This window comes from Falco punctatus, assembly GCF_963210335.1.
Source record: "Falco punctatus genome assembly, chromosome: 4".
NCBI classification, from domain to species: domain Eukaryota; kingdom Metazoa; phylum Chordata; class Aves; order Falconiformes; family Falconidae; genus Falco; species Falco punctatus.
Genome location: NC_137583.1, coordinates 78267797 through 78286763, shown reverse-complemented (window position 1 = coordinate 78286763; position 18967 = coordinate 78267797). Strand labels below are relative to the sequence as shown.

General features: G+C 58.2%; 2 protein-coding genes across 3 annotated transcripts in view; one reads left to right on the top strand and one right to left on the bottom strand.

Moving 5' to 3' along the window:
• Positions 1–2279, top strand: part of DLX5 (distal-less homeobox 5) — a 30589-nt gene extending 28310 nt beyond the window's left edge. Inside the window, exons 2-3 of the mRNA XM_080385987.1 lie at positions 1107–1291; positions 1578–2279. Of these exons, the coding sequence (XP_080242113.1) occupies positions 1107–1291; positions 1578–1910 (518 nt within the window). The 3' untranslated portion in view covers positions 1911–2279. The remainder of the gene's footprint in view (positions 1–1106; positions 1292–1577) is intronic.
• Positions 2280–4111: 1832 nt separating this feature from the next.
• On the bottom strand, positions 4112–14884 carry DLX6 (distal-less homeobox 6). Of its 2 annotated transcripts, XR_013927905.1 has the most exons (4): positions 13912–14884; positions 12772–12965; positions 5059–11002; positions 4112–4212 (listed from the first exon to the last, which is right to left on the bottom strand). XR_013927905.1 is itself a non-coding variant. In XM_080385988.1 (3 exons), the coding sequence occupies exons 1-3, from the start codon at positions 14270–14272 to the stop codon at positions 10751–10753; spliced, it is 807 nt and encodes a 268-aa protein (XP_080242114.1). In that variant the 5' UTR covers positions 14273–14884; the 3' UTR covers positions 4118–10750. The 2 variants fall into 2 exon arrangements, 1 of the variants encoding a protein (XP_080242114.1); XM_080385988.1 differs by having other exon boundaries at positions 4118–11002.
• Positions 14885–18967: the final 4083 nt, after the last annotated feature.

Here is an 18967-nt window from a genome sequence, read left to right as displayed (position 1 = left end):
GTGAGAGCGGGGGGCCGGGGGCAGCGGGGAGCAGCCGCGGCGGTGGGGAGGCTGGGAGAGCCCCGGCAGAGCCCTGCACCGCGGAGTGCGGATGGGCAGCTTTCCCTGAACCACAGGGAAAAATTAAGAAGAAAATTTAAAAAAGTAAACGGGGGGGGGGGGGAATGGAAAAAAAAAAAGTTTAAAAAAAAAAAAAAAGTGGAAAGCTGGTCTAGTTTTCCTGAGCAGCTCGCACGATCTAAAAGAAGGCCCTAGGACTGGTGCTTTGGAGAGGCAAACGTCGGTCAGCAGCCCCCGGGCCCCCACGGCCGCCTCCCTCCTCCTGCTCCCCGCAGGAAGAGGGGGGGAATAGCCGAGCCTTGTTGCGTGTCTCAAACTCAGGTTCGCGGTGGCAAAGAAAGTTTCCTTCCCCCTGTGCTGGGGGCGCGGGGGAGGAGACTGGGAGGGGGAGCCCAGCCGTGGCGGGACTGCGAAGCCAGAGGGGTTTTTACCAGAAAAAGACGCGGTTTTAGCGCTTTCCATTTACTTCTTTGTAAGCTGGGGGGGGGGGGGGGGAGGGGAGCGGGGGAGGGTTAAAAAAAAAATAAAGCAAGCTCGTAGCCAAGCCAGGCGTCTGGGGCTTGGCTGGGACGAGTGCGGCTGCGGCGGCGCTTGGGGACACGCCGGCGGCGGCGGGGGGAAGGCGCGGGCGTGCGGGGGCAGCGGTCGGTGCCCTGGGTAGGGCTGCGCTGCGGGCCGGCCTCTTCCCAGCAGGGCACCGATAACCCTCCCAATGCCCCTGGCGGGCGCGCATGCCCCGCGCGCCCTGCCGCGCCCGCGCAACGCTGCGCGCCCGGCGGGATGCCCGGGGCGGTGCGGGAGGCGGGGGGGCGGCTGAGGCCCGGCGCCGCGGGAGCGGGGCCCCCACCTCACCGCGGAGAGCCGGCGGAGGGTGCGCGGTGTCGCCGCCCGGGGGGGGCCGGGGGGACCCGTCGGGCCGGCGCCGCTGCCCGGCCCGGCCCGCGGGCGGGATGCCGGCGGCGCAGGCTGCGCGGCGCGGAGCGGAGCCGTACCCCGCGCCTTAACGTCTGCGTCTGTGTCTCTCTCCCGCCCTTGCGCCCGTGCAGAGAAGGAGGTGGCGGAGCCCGAGGTGAGGATGGTGAACGGCAAACCAAAGAAAGTGCGCAAACCCCGGACTATTTATTCCAGCTTTCAGCTGGCGGCGTTGCAGAGGAGGTTTCAGAAGACCCAGTACCTCGCCCTGCCCGAGCGGGCCGAGCTGGCCGCCTCCCTGGGGCTCACGCAGACACAGGTACCGCGATCGGCTCGGCTCGGCTTGGCTCGGCTCGGCTCGGTTAGGCTCGGTTCGGCTGGCCTAGGCCGTGGCCGGCTCGGCCCGGCGGGGCTTTGAGCCCCGGATCCCCCCGCGGCGCGGCGGGAAGGGCGGGATCGGGCCCCGCGGAGGGGCTGGGAGGGCAGCGGGGAACGGTCCCCCCGCAGCCGCGGAGCGCTGCTTTACCGGGCGGGCACTAATGGTGTCCGTTTCCCTCCCCCCTCCCTCTTTCCTCTCCTCTCCTCTCCTCCCACCCCCCTCCCAGGTGAAAATTTGGTTTCAGAATAAAAGATCCAAGATCAAGAAGATCATGAAGAACGGGGAGATGCCTCCGGAGCACAGCCCCAGCTCCAGCGACCCCATGGCCTGCAACTCTCCACAGTCGCCTGCGGTTTGGGAACCTCAGGGCTCATCCCGCTCCCTCAGCCACCATGCCCACGCACACGCTCACCCTCCAAACTCCAACCCGTCCCCTGCATCCAGCTACCTGGAGAGCTCCGCTTCCTGGTACCCCGCTGCCAACTCCATCACCTCCCACCTCCAGCCCCACAGCTCCCTACAGCACCCGTTAGCGCTGGCCTCTGGGACAATTTATTAGAGTCTGACCCTTATTTTATTTTTTAATATTTTTTTTTGTTGTTGATCCTTGGACTCCTGTGTTTTACTGTTAAGGAATAATAACGAAAGGAATGCATATGGGGGATTTTTAAAAGGGAAAAGAAACAAAATTATTAAAATGTGTAAAGCTTGTGCATGTAACTTATTGCATTTCAAAGGAAACCCTTTTTTATACAATACGGACATTTTTTGGCTCAGCTGTGGACACTATCAATGGTGCCTTGAAATCTATGACCTCAACTTTTCCAGAGACTTTTTTTCAATGTTATTTTAACCCTGTAAATAATTGTAGATAGAGGAATTAAACTGTATATTCTGAATAAAATAAAATTATTTCGACCACGAGAAACGTTTCCAAATTACCCCTTCTTCTATTATTAAGATGGGAAAAAAATGCTAATTTGCTTGCAGAGAACGACCGAGGACAGGGATTTTTGAGGGGCCCGATCCTCGGAGCTCCCATTCTGCCGCCGTGCGGTGCCACGCCACCGCAGACCCGGGTGTGTCGGCAGGATCTGACCCTTGCAGGTCCCCACGGGCGAGCCGAGGGGCAGCGATGCTCTCTCCCCCGCTGGAAAAGGGGCTGTTGCAGGACCGCGTACACCTTGTCGCCCAGTGATTTAAGCTGAAGCGAAAGCTGCCCATCCTGACGCTAGAAAGCAAATCTCTCGCCTTAAGCCGCTCTGAATCCTTTCCTGAGAGCAATTAGCGTCGAGAGCTGCACACTCCACAGCCCATCAGTCGCCCGTGTGCACTCGCCTAATTATACAAATTACGTTTCCGTCAAAGGGAGCCACTAAATGTGAGAAAAGGATAAAATAAGGGCCCCGCTCCCCTTGCTCCTGGTAAAAGCCTGCAGCGGCTGCGGCTGAAGGAGGGACTTTGCGGAGGTACTTTTATTTTTTCTTTTTAATCTCTCTATCCACACGATTTAGGGGAAAAGAAGCCGGGCGGCGGAGCCACTGCCGTCGCTGCCCGGTGCCGGAGGCTCGGCTTGAGCGAGGTGGCCGGGGCCACGGGCGCGGCAGCACGCAGGGGCACGGACCCCTCTCCCGGCAGCACCCCCGGGCCCTCCCCGGCAGCACTCGGCCCGCGGGGCCCCCACGGCGGCGCCCGCGACCGCCGGGGCCCCCCTCTCCGCGACCGCCCCGAGAGGAGCGGGGAGCCGCGCTGGGGATTCACGGCTGTGCGGGGTAAGGAAGCAGCAGTGGCCGTGCCACAGGCGTCGCTTGAAGGATCCCCCAGATAAAAAATGGGTCCCTGCCACCCGGGATGGTGGGAAGAGCACTGGCAGAGCTGGGAGGCGAGGCCTGAAAAGGCACGCTTCTGCCCTGGGGCTTGCTTACCTGTCTCCAGCCTTCCTCCCCTGCCCTCCCCCGCCTGCCTTCTCCCTCCTGCCACGGTTTGTGAGTGAGGGTGAGTGCGTGTGGAGTGTGCGTGCGTTCTCCCCAAAGAGAGAAGCCCGGGGTTGCTGTTTTGTAACAGGTTTGGGGGTTGGTAAATGGCTTGCAGTACAATAGACCAGTTTGTTCGGTAAAGCTGCTGCCTGCACGCCGGGGAGGGCTGCGTGGGTGCCGGAGAGAGGGTGGCGGGGGCCGCCGACGGCTGCCCACCCCTGCCCGCCGCCGGGCGGGCGCTGCCGGCTAGCGGGCCGCCCTGCCGCCGGTGCCCCGCCGCTCCCAGCGTCCTCTCCGCGGCCCTGGGGACCGGCTCCTGCTCATTGCACTCGTAAGGTTTCAGGGACTTCCCGCGACTCTGCTGAAAAGCTCGGCTTTGTCTCTTCTGATTTAACTTCCACCCCTTGAAAAAAAAAACCAAACCCACCACACCAAACAACAAACGACCTTTTAATTTTCTTCCGTTCTTTTCGTCGTTTCCCCCTAGACAAGCATTAATATTTTTTTTCCAACCTGAAGCAGGAGATTCTCCCCTCCCCGAGGCCCCTTCCCTTGCGGAAAGGCTGGGATACGAGAGGTGGAAGTCTATTTCCCAGGTCGGTCCACCCACCCTTTTCTCTGAGGAGCTGCCGCGGGGCTGTTTGGTTACGGTAACCTGCCGGGGCCGGGAGGGCTCGGGCGGACAGCGCAGGATCAGCTGCGGGGAGGCGGGATGCCGGCCGGCGGGATGCCGGGCAGGGATGGGAATTTGCTCTGCCGGCGCTGGCCGGGCCACCTGGGCTTTAGCACGGCTCATTTCCGTGCCGGTCCCTCTCCCCGCTTAATTTCTCCTCCTCCCAGCTCGAGGTGGTAGTGGGCAGGTCGGGGAGAGCCCCGCATCCCTTCCTGGGAGAGGGTGGCCAGGCCCGATTAGGAAATGCCCCTCGTCGTGGCTCCGCGTCGCCGTGGCCCCGACCCCAATGCACACGCAGGGTCTACAGCCGCCCGCCCCTTGGTGAAAGCCCCAGGCCGAGGGGGATGCTCCTGTCCCCATACACACAGGCAGGCACTCCCCGGGGCTTCTCCTCGCCCAGGCGCACCCCCGGGGCTCCGTCGGCGGCCGCAGGGAACCTGGCTTGTCCGGGCCTACCCCCTTGCCTCCCCGGGAAAGGGATGGGATCAACTGTCCTTTGTCTGACGCTGGGTCTGGACTCGGCGGATTGCTGGCTCGGGGCTTCAGCCCCCCGCTTCCCCTCCCTTCTCTTTTCCTGGCGGCCACTTCCATGTGGAGCCGGGGCAGCTCGGGGAGCCGAGGAGCCACATTCCTGTGGGTGCCGAGCGGCTCCAGGGCTGAGCCACAGGGCCTGACACACACACACAGACACACAGACAGACACACACCGAGCAGCCTGCAGCCCCAGCTGCCCCAGATCGAGAGCTCCTGACGCTGCCTGCAGCCCTGGGGCTCTCCCACCCGCAGCCGCTCCACGCCCCCACCCGCTGCGCTCGCCCCACGGTGGGGCGCGCACCCACAACACTCAGATACCCCCGCAGCTGACTGCCCGCCACCCCCACCTACGGACACCGGGGGACCACCTTCCCCAAGAGCACCCCGCTGCTCCCTGCCCGGGCACCTCCACATCGCTCGGCGGGGCAGCGCCTCCATCCCGGGGAGCGCAGCCTCCTCGCCAAGCGACTCGCTTTCCCTCCCCTTCCTCCCTGGGGAAAGGAAAAAAACCCACCCCCTCCAACCTGTCACCGCGTCAAGGCAGCCCGCTCGTCAAGCGCTGCTGTCGCCCTCTCGCTCCCCTCGGTGTCCCCCATAAATGCGTTCCCCCGCGGCGCGCGCTGCCTGCGCGGGCCTCCGGGCGCTGCCCGCTCCGCCGCCGGCCGCGCTGCATCCCGAACCGGCATCGCACATGTGGCATCGATTAGAGATTTCTACCACGCAATTTTGCGACTGACAGGCTTTAGGTAGTTCGGCTGTGGATTACGGAAAGGAGATCTATTGCTTCGGGAAAGTTGGGGGGGACGGGAAGGAGGCGGGGGGGGGGGGGGGGGAGAAGCCCCTCTTCTTGCTTTCAGTCATTTGAGCGGTTGCCTGCAGTAACGCAATAACCTGTTTTATAGGTCAGACAAGAGCCGTGAAAGCAGGAACCGCGGAGTTTACATGAAGCCTCCCTCTCTCTCTCTCTCTCTCTTTAGGGAGAAACTGTGTTACATCAATTAAATGTTTCTGCTCTTTGTTCGGCGGTGCGTCTGCTTACCTGCCATTTGGGAGGATAAGCAATGGTTTATCTGCCTGGAATACAGACCCGATAAACCCCGACACGCACCCACGCCCCGGGCATCTGTGTGCACACCTTCCACGGACACGACCTCCAAGGCCGCGGGAAGAACTCCCAGGCCCCCGCACCTCCTCACTGCCTTTTGGGAGAGGGCCAGGGGAGCCGGCACCGGCCAGAAGCTGCGGCGGATTCAGCACCTGGCAAGGAGGAGCCTGGGGATGGCTCCTCGCTCCGCTCCCGCTGCCGCCTGCCTCTCGGCAGTCCCGGGGAGGGTGCCCAAACCTCGGCCCGGGCTTTGCAGCAGGGATCGGCGAGCTTCGCCGGGCCGGATCCTGACTTAGCTCCATGCTGTGCAGACAGTCCTCAGACTGGCCCTCCATCCCAGGAAATCTTCACAGTCTTCTCGATATGCACCATATACCGCATTTTATAGGGCTTTCGCCTCGCGGTATCTACTGAGCTTTCCTTTCCCTTTCTCGGCGTTATTTTTATTAATTCCCGTGTAGAAAAGCGCGCAGAGGAAGGCTGCGGGCTGCCGGGCGCGGCTGCGGCCGTGGGAGGCCGGCACCCCCTGCCCATGGGGCCCGCCCCGGGCGCTGCCCCCCCGCACCCGGACCCTGCCGCTACCTGCCGCCGGGGCAGCCGCCGCGCTTTGATGATTCGGCCCATTAAAAATGAAGCGGGTTTGTGTATTTCGTGTCGAGGGTTAATAAAAGCTAATCAGGAGTCGCAAGCGAACTAGCCCAATGCGTTAACCTCGCTAGCTGCAGGTAGCCCTGTTAGCCAGGCTCTTTTGGTTAATTAATTACCATTGAGTCGGTTCTGTGATAATTTCCTTAAGGACCCCTGACGACTGGTCCAGCGGGTGCGCGGGAGCGCAACAGGCCGCGGGGCCCGCAGCCCCCCGCGGAGGGGCCCCGGCCCCCGCACCCCGCGGCCCCCACGCGCCCCCGCCCGGTTACGAGGCTCCAGCGGCTTCTTGCCCGAAAGTGACGTTCAGTCACCTGAGAGGAGGCACACGGCAAGGGCGAGCCCGCTTTTGGGGAACGAGTGGGGAGCCCGGGGGTGCTTCGGGTACCGGTGACAGCCTGCCGGGAGGCGCCGAGCCGAGAGGCGGCCCGGTGAGGGAAGCATCAGCCCCTGCCTGCACATCAGGCTCGCGCTCGTCGGGATTTGGACACGTAGCGCTGCAGACCACTGATTTGCTATTTTCTTAATTCCCGCTCTTCTCATTCCCTATGAATCAAACAGTCTTTTGTCCTTCAGAGTTTGATTTGATCGCTACTGTTCACATTTCACTTTTGTATTTTTCTCTCCCTATACCATTACTCATTGAGTGCCCCGTGAAATTACAATCGTACATTTTCAACTCAGCAACCCATTTGCAGTGCAAAAATAGGGTCTAAATAATGGCTGAATTAGCCCTACTGGACAGTTTCAGATGTAACACTCTGTAATAATTATATTGCAGGCTGGATTAGGATGCTATTATCATAATCTGGACGTTTACAATTATCTGTAATTTGCAAAGATGCGCCAGGTCTTGATTACAGCAGTTTTTTTTTTATCAAGCTAACCATCACTAAACAGTGACAGTAATAACAGCTAATTTTGCTGGCAATATAAGAGGTGCTGGGGTGTGCAAACAATTTCACACCTGGATGTGCTCACTCAACCAAGAATATAGAGAAAGAGCTTCTGCCCTGAGACTCAGAAAAATATTCTCCACTGCTTCTGTTCAGTATAGATTTCTAGACCCCGGTCCTTGCTTAGCAGATTTTCACAGGGGGTAAGTTTTGGGGCTCGCTTGGGTTTGGGGTCGGTTTGTCACCGCTTCGCGCCTTCCCCTTCGAGGCACGCTCCGTCTCTGCTCGTTCCCCCGCTTTAGCGGTCGCTCTTTGCACCGGCGGTTCCCCCCACCGGGCCGGACCCCGGCAGCCCCGCGCCCCCTTTCCCCCGGGTGCCGCCGGGGGCGCGGGGCGGGGGGGGCGGCGGGGGCCTCGCAGTGCTACCGGAGAGGCGGCGCGGGGCTCGGCGGCCGGCGGAGGAGCGGTGCGAGCCCCGGCCGCCCGGCCCCGCAGCGGGGGCGACAGCGCGCCTTTCCGCGGCTCTCCGCGGCGCGCAGCCTGCGGCCCCGGGGCGGCGGAGCCCGGCGGCGGGCGGGCGGCGGCGGGGCGGCGGAGCGGCGGCAGGTCTGGCGGGCGGCGCGGGGAGCTGCCGCCGCTCCATCCATAGATGACGCTGTTTCACGAGAGTCTCCCGGGGCGGCCGCCGCGCGAGTGGGAGCCATCGCTGCCATCGCTCCCAGCCTGCTCCCGGGAAGGCCTGCCTCTCCCACCTTCTCCCTCTCTATTAAGCTAATCGGGCTTTTTAAATTATTATTGTCATCGTTTATTTGTTTGCTGGCTCGCTTGTTGCCTGGGTTTTATTAAAGCCTATTTGAGAAATCACCCGTGGGGGAGGAGGGCACGACGCACCGAGAGGCTTTCCGCGCCGGCACCCACGCTGGCACCGGCGAGGCGTGCGGGCGAGGACGAGCCCCCCGAAAGCCCACGAGAAGCAGCGAGAGCCCCGCTCCCACGCCACCCTCCCGCCCGGGCCCGTCAGCAGGGGGGGGGACACCGCCTGCCGCCATCCCCACTCGGGGGATGCAGCGAAAGGGTTAAGGCTGCTGGGGGGGGCCGGGGGGGCCGGGGCCCGCCGGGCCGGGCCGGGCCGGGCCGGGCCGGGCCGGGGTCCCCGCTCTGCGGGACTCGCTGCCCGGGGCACCCGCCGCCCTCCCGCGGGGTGACCCGCACGGGGCCATCCCGGGGGTGCCGGGCTGGGGTTCTGAGAGATGCACACACTCGCTCAGACAGACACACGCACGCACACACACGAATGCTGTTGGTTTAAATGTACGGTAGCTTTCTCTCCAGTGTCATTTGAATAATTCAGTGAGCCCCACTACCAGCTGTACTTCTGAAGCCTCTTCCATTCTTTTCAGCATTATAATTTTGGTTAATTTTCAATTTTAGGCCCTACGTCTCTGCAATTTGTGTATGAATAACAGAATAATTTTCCTCTTTTGTTTCGCCTTTCCTGTTCCTGAATCTAAATAAAGATGGCTTTTTAGTATTAAAAGTGGAAGAAAATTACAGGTAATTATCTTTGACGGTAAAAACGCTGTAATCAGCGGGCTACATGAAAAATTACTCTAATTATGGCTGCATTTAAGAGAATGGAAAAAAACCTTCTTGTGGATAAAAACCTTAAATTGTCCCCAATGTCTGCTTCAAATTGGATGGCACTGCAGCTGGAGGCTTTGTTCAGAATTGATCCTGGGGAGCTCTGAACCCAAAGTTTCACAGTGGGAAGGGGAAAAAAAGAAAAGAAAACATTTTTCCTAATGTAACAATACGAATGGTAGAAAATGACAAGACTGATCGGTTTTAAACCACTCTGAAGACTGACTGAGCGTGGAAGTTGCTCAAAAAAAAACAAAAAAACACCCCCCAAAAAACTGGTATATTGGTAAGTAGTCTTTGCTTTGTGTCTAATTATAGTGACTGTCCTTTTGCACGACTGTGTGTAGCTGTCATTATATGGAGCACTCTGAGGATCTCTATTGACTTCTGATAAATGGCTCAGTGGTTTCAAGGTTCATAATTTGAAGGATGCCCAGGTCTCTAGCCATTAATTCTCGCAGTATGGGGCACCCAGCTTGGATGAGGAAAGGGCTTTTCATTGTCAGTAGTTGTGCTTTCCACAAGCTGGTGAGGCTGGAGCTGGCTGGAGAGCGTGTTGTGTGCCTGGGCACCTCTCAGGGCTTTGCAAAACATTCCTCAGCTTGCATTGTCTGCTCTTTAAAAACAAAGGAGGGCGCCTCCTTTCTTAATAATTTGGAGTCCCCAACCTTTGGGAAGAAAGGCAGGTCTCTGAGCTTTGCTCGGCAAGAAAGCTCAGCTCAGCTGAGCAGCGGAGCAGTGAAATCGCAGCAGAAATGGCCGGGTGATTAGCAACTTCTTCTAGGCTTATCTTTGCGGTCTCGGTATCTCCTGTCTCAGTCGCAGCCTTCAAACTAACCGAACCACCAGCTTACACCCCCCCACCCCCCCACCTCCCTCCGCCTTTCCTGTCTTTGCTCGCAGATAGCTGTTCAGGTAGCGGTGTCTGTGCGCGCAGCAAGCGGGGGACAGCGCCCAGCTGCCCGGCTGAGCCGGGGGGCAGGTCGGGGGCAGGGGGGGTCCGCTAAGGCGGGGAGAAATAGGAGCCAGGCGGGCGTTTTGTGGCTTTTACTCTATATATGAAAGAAGACAAAAACATACAAAGTATATGTACAACTAAAATTCAACAATATATACAGAAAGGTTGCTCGGGGGAAAGGTCCCTCTCGCTCGGTGGGTGAGGCTGCCGCCGGGCAGCGCCGACCCTCCCGTCCCCAGACCGCGGCGGCGGGGGTTGCCGGGGACCCCTCGCTGTGTCCGGCGCCTCCGGGAGCCCGGGCGGCGGTGCGGGAGCGGGTGCGGGCTCGGGCGTGTGCGGGCGAGGGGGCTCTTCGCGGGAGAGACGGTGGTATCTTCTGAGCCGCAGCCCATTGCATTTTGAGAAAGCATGCAGGTTTTGCTTCGTGGTAATGTTCTAATCTTACAGTATATTTTCATTTTTCAACCAGTTCTCCTTTTTTCCCCTCTTCAATGTTTTCTTTAATTCCCTTCTTCTCGCTTTTTTTTTTTTTTTCCCCCCAGTCCGGATTTGGTGAATAAAAATGAAGGAGCTTTGACTAGTCTCTCTTTCATCATGTACTGTCTTTAGCTCATTAAACAAGTAAAAACGGCTGCCATGGTAGATTCAGGTTCTTCTTGTGGGCAAAGTCTGTAAAAAGTTTGTTTTGACGTATACTCCACAGAGAAAGAGGCTGGTGCCTTGGAGTCCAAAGGAAAATATCCTAAAGAGAAGTGTCTTCTGTGCGCCAGAATGAAAATTGTGTCTTTCTGTTCAAGATCAATCGCTGAGGTTACTTTAAAAAAAAATAAAATAAAATAAAGCCACTCTGTCTCTTTGCCGCATCTACAAGTTCACACAGAGCCTGTTAGCTGGCACGGCTTGGCAAAGCAGGGGAACTTCTTGCCATGTCGAGATGAGGCGTTCTTGGGAGATTATTTCTCTTGGACAATTCACATCATTTGTGGTCTCTGCATTGTGTCTTGATGTGGAGAAGAATACCAGTGAGAATAGCCAGGCATGTAGCTGTTGGGAGGCATATTGACTCCCTTGGCAGAAGCTGAAACGTCCCAGACTGGAGGCAGAGCCGGAGAGCGAGGGGAGAGGGCAGCGGAGCCAGGCAGAGGGTCGCTCTCGTGGGGGTTGCTGCCCTGCTTCAGCAGCTTCTTGAATTTGGAGCGCTTATTCTGAAACCAGATCTTCACCTGTAAACCAAAACGCAGCAGATATTAGGCTGCCGTCAGCACCCAGGGCACGGCAGGGGAGACCCCAGAGGCCGTGGGTTTGCTCTGGAGAAGGTCTCCAGAGCCCCACGCCAGCCGGGGATGGGGAGAGGGGAGGAAGGGGTAAGTACTGCTCCTCTTGGGCTCTGAACGAAGCTGAAGAGAACAGGAGAGGCAGAGCGGAGCTGAAAAGCAAGAGGGATGTAGGTTTTAACTTGGCACGTTGTTTTCCCCGGGCAGGCCGGATTGATCGAGCTGAAACAGCACATACTCCGAGCTCTCCTGCTTTAATGCCTCATTCAGAATTTTGGAGGTCATTTGATCATTTGGGCAAACTGTTGTCAAACACGGGCAATCATATGATTTTGTGCCAGGAGACAGGAGCCAATAGACAAAGGGCATCTTACAAAAGAAATTGCGCATCTGAAAACATGCACGATCAAATGGTCCTTGCTGATGTGACGAGGAGGAGGCACAATGGAATGGAGATTGTGGCTTTACTTTTAAAGTTGTTTTTAAAGAAAGGAAAATTCTCTTTGCTCCACGAGTAACTGGCTTTCAAGATTACTTTGGGTCTCATCCTGCTCCTAATCCAGCAGAACTCCCTAGGAGGGAGTCTGCACGTGATGAGGTGTGCAAGGATCGGGCTCACTCTGGCAGATGAGAATTACTATAGGAATTATATCTATGTAAGACATATATACACACATATTTCTCAAAAACAGTCAGACAAAGAAAACAACTCCCACATGTGTGTTTGACCTTGCAAACTTTGCAGATGTAATCTTAGGGCATAAGCAGGGCTGCTTGTCTAGTTGCCTGATCAGGATTGGGCCCCTAAATCTATGCATGCGAGACAGAAAGCGAGACAGCAGTGAGACAGAGCATGCATGCTAAGGATACTAAAATCCCATTTGTAAAACCATCAGGTCCATTCCCATCATTAATGTTTGCTGTGTATTTAAAAATCACTGGCTGGAAGCGACTGCTATCAATGGCAATGATAAAATCCTGAAGTTATTTGTTAAGCTCATAAATTCACATGATTACATTTTACCCAAATTGATCACATCTATCCATGCACTTTTCCGCAAACCCCAGCCTGGGAAGCCTGTAATGCCTCATGTGTCTTTCAAGCTTAAATTAGCAGAATGGCACAGCTACTCCAACCACACTTAACTATGGCTTAACCTGCTGTAATTTTGTACACGGCTGTCTTTGATCTTCAGATCTATTATCACCTTTCGTACATTTTGCCCAAGGGTAACCACTGCATTTGCATTAGTCATCCAGGGTGAATTTACTATTGATTTTACAGGTATTTCCTAACGTGTTCCTGCTTCCCCTCTGCCTATAGGTTGCTAGGAGGCAGCTTGGCTTTGCTTTTAGCTCTACTTCAGGCCCAGCGATTCCTTGCCTTTGTTCTGTTCTCCTTTTCTCAGCTGGACAATTGCATCTCGGTGCTGGAATTAGTCGAAAACACAGGCAATTTTAATATGTTATGTATGGCATCAAAAGGGAGCGTTTGCTAGCCAGGCGGCTGAGAGAAGGGCGCATTCAGTCGCTTCTGTGGCAGGCTGGTCCCTCTGTCGTGCCTTAGATAAGTCCTATCACACAGAGATGGGGACCGTGTGCGTTACCTTTTCTACCGTTCCCGTACAGAGAGGCCAAAACGTTTAGGGAGCATCGTACTTTCCTTGGCCTTTATTGCTCGAGCAGGATTTCAGTGATCTGGGATTCCCAGTAATTACCTGTGTCTGGGTAAGTCCTAATGAAGCTGCCAGTTCAGCTCTCTCTGGAAGTGCCAGGTACTGAGTCTGCTGAAAGCGATGGTTTAACGCCTGGAGTTGTAGACTAGAGTAAATGGTTCGAGGCTTCCGAATCTTTTTCCCTTTTCCATTGAATCTGATTTCACCGTTTTCAATCACTGTGGTTTTTTGCTGATCTGCAAGCAAAACAGCACAGCTGAAGCATCACCCTCCTGAGCTATGTAACGCGGGCGCTCCGGCTGCCGCGGATCCCGGCACCGCAGCAGCTCGCCCCGCCGCTCGGCACACCGCGGGCGCGCAGGCTCCGGCTCGTACCGGCAACAGCTGCGGGGGGGCTACCCGGAGAAAACACAGCTGTCCGGGCACGGTGGGCACGCTGCCTTTCCCCCCGGGGGGCGGTGGAAATAATGACATACAAAAAAAAAAAAAAAAAAAAAAAAAAAAAAAGGCAAATAGAGTGCAGCGCTGGCTTGGTGAAGGGATGCCCGGTTCCAGCGCCATCCGGGTTTTACCCGGCGAATTGACTTCGCGTCGCCAGCTCGGTGGTCAGTGAATCACCAGTCCGAGACTTTTAACAATGCTTTCCCCCCCCCCCCGCCCCCCCGCCGTGCCCCTCCGGATGGATATATATGTACAAATGAGCGGCTCCCTGCAAAAAAATACATAAATCAGCCGGCCCCTGAGCGGAATGCGGCCCGCTCGCCTGGAAACTTTCACTCCTCAGGTGTTAGCAGGAATTTTGCCTAAAGCCGGTCCCGCCGTAACAAAGGAGTGCCGAGCGCAGCCCCCTGCCCGCCGGCCTCGGGGCGAGCGGGGAGGCGCCGGTGGCCAGCGCCGCGGTACCGCCGGCAGCCGCCACCGGCGGGGGGGAGCGCGGGGGCCCCGCCGCCCGGTACCGCGGCAGTAGGCCCGCGGAGGGGCCGCAGGGACGAGCACACCCCCCCCCTCCCCGTGTCTCGCCGCCGCCCCGCGCACCCCGGGGCCGGCATCTCCCGGGGCAGGAGCGGGGGGCTCGGCGGGGGTCGTTGTGCAGCTGCCCGGGGGTGGCCGCGGAGAGGCCCGGGGACGGAGGGAGCGGGGGGGAGACGCTGGCAGCGGGTTGGGGAAGCGGCGCCGGCTCACCTGCATCGTCCGCCCGCGTCTGGCTGGCCGCGCTGCTGTTGTGGTAGGACTGGAGGTAAGGGCTGTGCTGCGAGTGGCTCACGTAGGGGTAGGCGGCCAGCGAGCGGTGGTTGTAGGAGCCGGCGCTGCCGGAGTAGGGTGAGCTGTGGTGGTGATGCTGGTGGTGCGGGTGCGAGCCGGCGGCGGAGTGCAGGCAGTGCAGCGGGTAGTGGGCGCCGGCCATGGCCGGCGAGCTCTGCTGGGAGTGGGGCGGCGGCGGCGGCTGCGGCGGCGGCGGCTGCTGCTGCCCGAACTCCATGAAGGCGGATTTGGAGGAGTCTTGCGCGTCCAGCCCGTCAGCCATCGTAGTCATGGTCATCATCAAAGTTTGGGAGGGAGAGCGCGGCGCTCCCCGGCTCGCCCCCCGCGCTCTGCCTCCTCTCTGCCCAGCCACCGCCGCTCCCCTTACCCGCCGCGGCACCGCTGGAGAGGCGGCGGTGATTTAATTTAATTTCTTTTCTTTTTTTTTTTTTTTCTTTTCCGCCTTTTTTTTTTCCTTCCCCCCCCCTCCTCTCCAAGGAGCCGTTGTGCGAGGGGCCTCGTTCACTGAGGGAGGGGAGGAAGGGGAGGGCGGTGTGCGGGGTGTGTGGAGGGGGAGGGCGGGCTACTCCCGGCGCTTTTTTGCGCCGCTCTTTTCCTTCATCCCCCCGGCGCGTGGGGTGGGTTTTTTTTTCTTTTTTGGGGGGGGGGAGGGGGCCCAGGAGCGGGGGGTGGGGGTGGGGGGTGTTTTAAGGTGGAAGCCGGGAAAGTTGGGGCTCCGGCGCTTCGACTTGAAGGGCAGGGACGCGCACAAGTCGAATGGTTCGTCTCCGGAGGGCAGCGCCTCCCTCATTGGTCACTCAACCCCCTGACGTCACCGCCCCGACGCGCCGGCAGCGCGCGCTGCCCGCTCCCACCTCCCTCCCCCCCACCCGCCATCCTTTCCCCCACCCCCCCACCCGCGCGCGGAGCGCGGAGCGCGCAGCGCGCTCCGCGCCACGCGCGCGGGTGGAGAGGTGGGGGGTGGCGGAAAGGGGAGCGCCGGCCCTCCGCTCTCCCCGCACGCACCACTCCCACCCGCCAAAAATCACGCATCCCCCCTCCAAAATTCACGACCCCCTCCACTATCACCACGCCTTGCGCGGTATTTTCGCTGCGGCGAAGGCGACGCGCAGTGCATTTTTATTCCCCCCCCCCCCCCCCCTCCACCCCCCGCTGAAAGCAGCGGCGGCGGCAGCGGCTCCCGTAATCGTTTTCAAATATATGCAAATGGCTACGTGCGGTTGGCGGTTTTGGCAAAAGCTTGATTAGGATATAAACGACCCGAGGAAAAAAAAAAGTGCCTGCGCCCTAAATTTGTCTTTAGATTACAATTCCAGTTGATTTTATTTTATTGTCAACATTGTTAATGATAAAAATAGAGTCGTTTTACAGTTATTTTTACTTTCTGGAAGGAGGCAATTAGACTTCTAATCAGGAATACACAAAAATCTCCCATGATTAACTGCAGTACTTTGTTCAAATTGCTGCTATAAAATTCAGAACAATTTGCCTGTAATGATTATGGACTGGGTTTATTTTGGGAGGTGGAATAAAAGTGGATATAGCATAAATTATCCTCTAATTATACACCAGTGTCGCCTCAATTATCCTCTTATCAAAATGGTTGTCTAACTGCCGCATTTAGTTTCAATTCTCTCCTTTTTTCTATAAAAAGAACTTCATACCTTGTTATTATTAATCCATTTATTATTTGCAAGGGGATTTATATCCGAACATCCAGGTGGTATTACCACTTCTCTTTCAAAGATGGACTAGGGAAAAACATTAAGTTTGATCCAGCACGGCGGAGGATCTCTCTCTCCTCTCTCTCTCCCCTCTCTCTCTCTCTCACACTCCCTCTCTCATGTTTTTTTCCCCCCTTTCCCTCGCTTAAATCTCCTCGCGTCCAGCTAAGCATGAACTCCAGAGGCAGATCCCACCGCAGAGGACTGAGGTAGGAAGGAACCGGCGGAACTCGCTAAGCCTAGAGAAATCCGAAAGTTGCTCTAGATGGGGAGACGGGCTGGAGGCTTCGGGCTTTGAAAACCAACACTGGCACCAGCAGCCGCCGCTTGCAAAACCCCGCACAGCCCAGAGCCATCCCCAGACCGAGCACAGGTCCCGACACTGCCTCTCTCAGCGACATTGCCTGAGGATTGGCTTCTAGGTTCTGCAGATTGTTTTTTTTTAATCGCGTCGTTTTTAGGAATATTTAGAGGGCTTGTGTTTTTCGTTCTGAGATTCACCCCCTCTTTCCCGTTCTTAATTTATTTTGGGGTGTTGCTTATCCGCAGCCCCGTCATTAGCTCTGGGAAGCCGGGGGATGCGAGCCCCCTGTTTGCATATCGCACCGTCCTCGGGGGTGGGGAGGAAGGGGGATGCGAAGCGATGCTCGATCGGTGGCAGGGCATAACCCATAACCTCTCGGCGCTTACAGTTCAGCTGGCTTGTTTCGGGGGGTGGGGGGCGTGGATGACTTTTTTCCTGGGCGGCTGGGATGTTTTGTGCCCCCTTACCCACCCTCTCATGGTTGTTTCACTTCTTGAGCCCTTGGAGTCGGTTCACTAACTCTGAATGCAGTTGTAAGTGTCTTGCCTTGTTCTCCTGCTTTTAACAAGAGTTCCACTTTAACACGCGAAAGGGTAACCCGATCCAGGCGTTTACAAATCTACAATGAATAAAAATATAGAGAAAGGGGAAGAGAAGGGAAAGAATTCCTACTGGGACTCTTTATTCATAGGTGTAGGTAATGTACTCAATAGGAACAGGTACATTTGGCAGTTTTATTGCTTTATACCCTCCAGCTTGCTGTTAACATCATGAAGGCATTTTTTTGCAGGTGCACATACTAGCATTTTCTCCAGCAGCAGCAAGAGCACGCATAACAAAAGGTGTCAGAAAATAGGCTGGGGAGTGTTTGCAACACGTTGCTTTCTTATTTAGAAACGATTCCTGCCGCGTAATGGATGCTAACCCAGGAATGGGGAAAAGTTGGGCAGGAGAGGAGACCGGTTTGAAATAATACCTATCTGCCGGCTTGGCGAAGGGCATCAGGCGCCTGAGTCAGGCAACATGAGACAAAAAGGAGAAGGCGGCAGGGAGCGTCTGCAGGAACTGCTCCCCTCGATAGGCAGCGAGCGGAGCCGGTGTGCGCCCCTCGCTCAGCCAGCTGACGGGCCAGCTGCGGTGGGGTGCGGGTGTCGCAGCTGCGGGACAGGAAGCGGCCCCGGGTGCGGGCTGGACAGCGGCGGCGCCGCGGGGGTGCGGGAGCCCCCGCCGAGTCGTCGGTGGGCGCCGGCGGGAGGGGAGCCCCGGGCAACCGGCGCGGCTCTTTCGCCGCGGTGCTCAGGCGTCCTCGTCTGTCGTCAGGACAGTTGACTTCATCCAGCCTCACACCGATAATTTTCCCCAATTTAATTAGGCCCGCTGGGGGGTGGAGGGCAAAGGGGGCCGGTGGCGGAGGAGTGATACGGGCCCGAGCCGTGCCCCGGTGGAGGCGGCAGCGGCAGGGGTGTTTCTCTTCCGAGGGACGGGCAGGCCCCGGGCCCGCACGCTGGCGGGGGTGCTGGGGTGGCCGGGAGGTACCGGCCCGCCAGGAGCGCGCGCTGCCGGGCACCGGTCCTCCTCGGCGCCGGCTTGCGTGCGGGCGAGCTCCGTTACCGGCCTCCTTCTGAAGAAATTACACCTGAATCAATAGCTCTGGGTGCACCGGAGCAGTGAGGTGCTCGTTTGCAGAGTGGGTGACATTAAAGGGGGGGGACGGGGACGACGACACACGACGACCCCGCACCGCCTTGTCTTCTTGCACTGAAGGGCCTCCGAAAGAGAGCAGGCAGCAGTCACGAGTGGGGCGCGGAGCCGCGGGGGCGGCAGCCCACGGGGGGAGCTGCCTGACCTCGACCGAGCTCCCCGGGGGCTGCACGGGCCGGGCGGGCCCACCTTGCGGGGCGAGGTGCGCGTCAGAGGGAGGCTGGGGGCTGCCCTCGGGCGGGAGCCCCCACACCGCCGCCCGGGAGCCCCCAGCCCTCCTCGGGGAAAAGCAGCAGGAGCTCCTGGCCCCTGACCCGCCCTGCCTGGCTTCTCCGCTCCTTCCGTGGCCAAACCCGAGCTCCCGGAGAAGGAGGCTGCAGCCTTGGCCGAGGGCTAGAGGGATGCGCTTTGTGCGTTACTCCGCGCCCCGTCCGCTCCGGACCGCGGGCAACACCGCGCTCTGCCCGGGCACCCCAGGCCGGGCTGCTCCTCCCAGTGAGGACCCCTCGGTTTAATCTTCCCTGGAGTTGCGCTCCGCAAGCCACCCTCTCCCGCCTGGAGCGCAGGGAGGCCTTCGGACCCGAGCGGGGTTAGGGCCGGTCCTTCTCCCCCCTCCCGGCCGGCTGAGAGCCGCGGGGGCAGCGCGGCCTGCCCCCCTCCCCGCCACTCGCCCCTCCGCTGCCGCAGTGACGGGCGGAGAGTGTGGCACCGCGCGCAGGGCTCCCTGTGCCCCACGACTGGGTGACTTCGTGCTGCCGGTCCTCCATGTCACCTTAAACCGCATCCTTTTAATGATGTTTGCAGGTAATACTTTCGAAAGACCAAAGCGTGTGCGCGTGGTTTAAAGTCCCATTTGTGAGTCGAAGGATGTCACACAACAGACACAACAGTTAGAAGGAGCTGACGAACAACAGGAAACGGGGTTCTATTTTTAGGCTATAATAGGAAGTTAATGTAAGCGGCCAGAGGCTTCCTATATGCCTCCGAGCACCTTCTGTTCCATTCATTCATTCATTCATTCATTCATGCGTTCAACAATAACAACAGGGGGAAACAAACATTCCCGTTCCATTTCTCATCCCCTCCTTCCCGGGAAGTCCTGCTCTGGTGTTTGCACGGGTGGGCTCTGCAAGCGGAGTCCCCCTTTCGGGCAACAGCTTGTTTGTTGGTTTGTTGGAGGGTGTGTGATAGCTGATGGTGTTCCGCAAGCGAGGCTCCCCCAAGATGTTCTCCTTGGGGGGTTCCT

Coding starts and splice junctions, on each gene's coding strand:
- DLX6 (XM_080385988.1), bottom strand. CDS start 14,272: ATGATGACCATGACTACGATGGCTGACGGGCTGGACGCGCAAGACTCC. Junction 12,966..13,911: donor GACGCGGGCGGACGATGCAG/GTGAGCCGGCGC, acceptor TTTTGCTTGCAG/ATCAGCAAAAAACCACAGTG. Junction 11,003..12,771: donor TAGGACTTACCCAGACACAG/GTAATTACTGGG, acceptor TTTGGTTTACAG/GTGAAGATCTGGTTTCAGAA.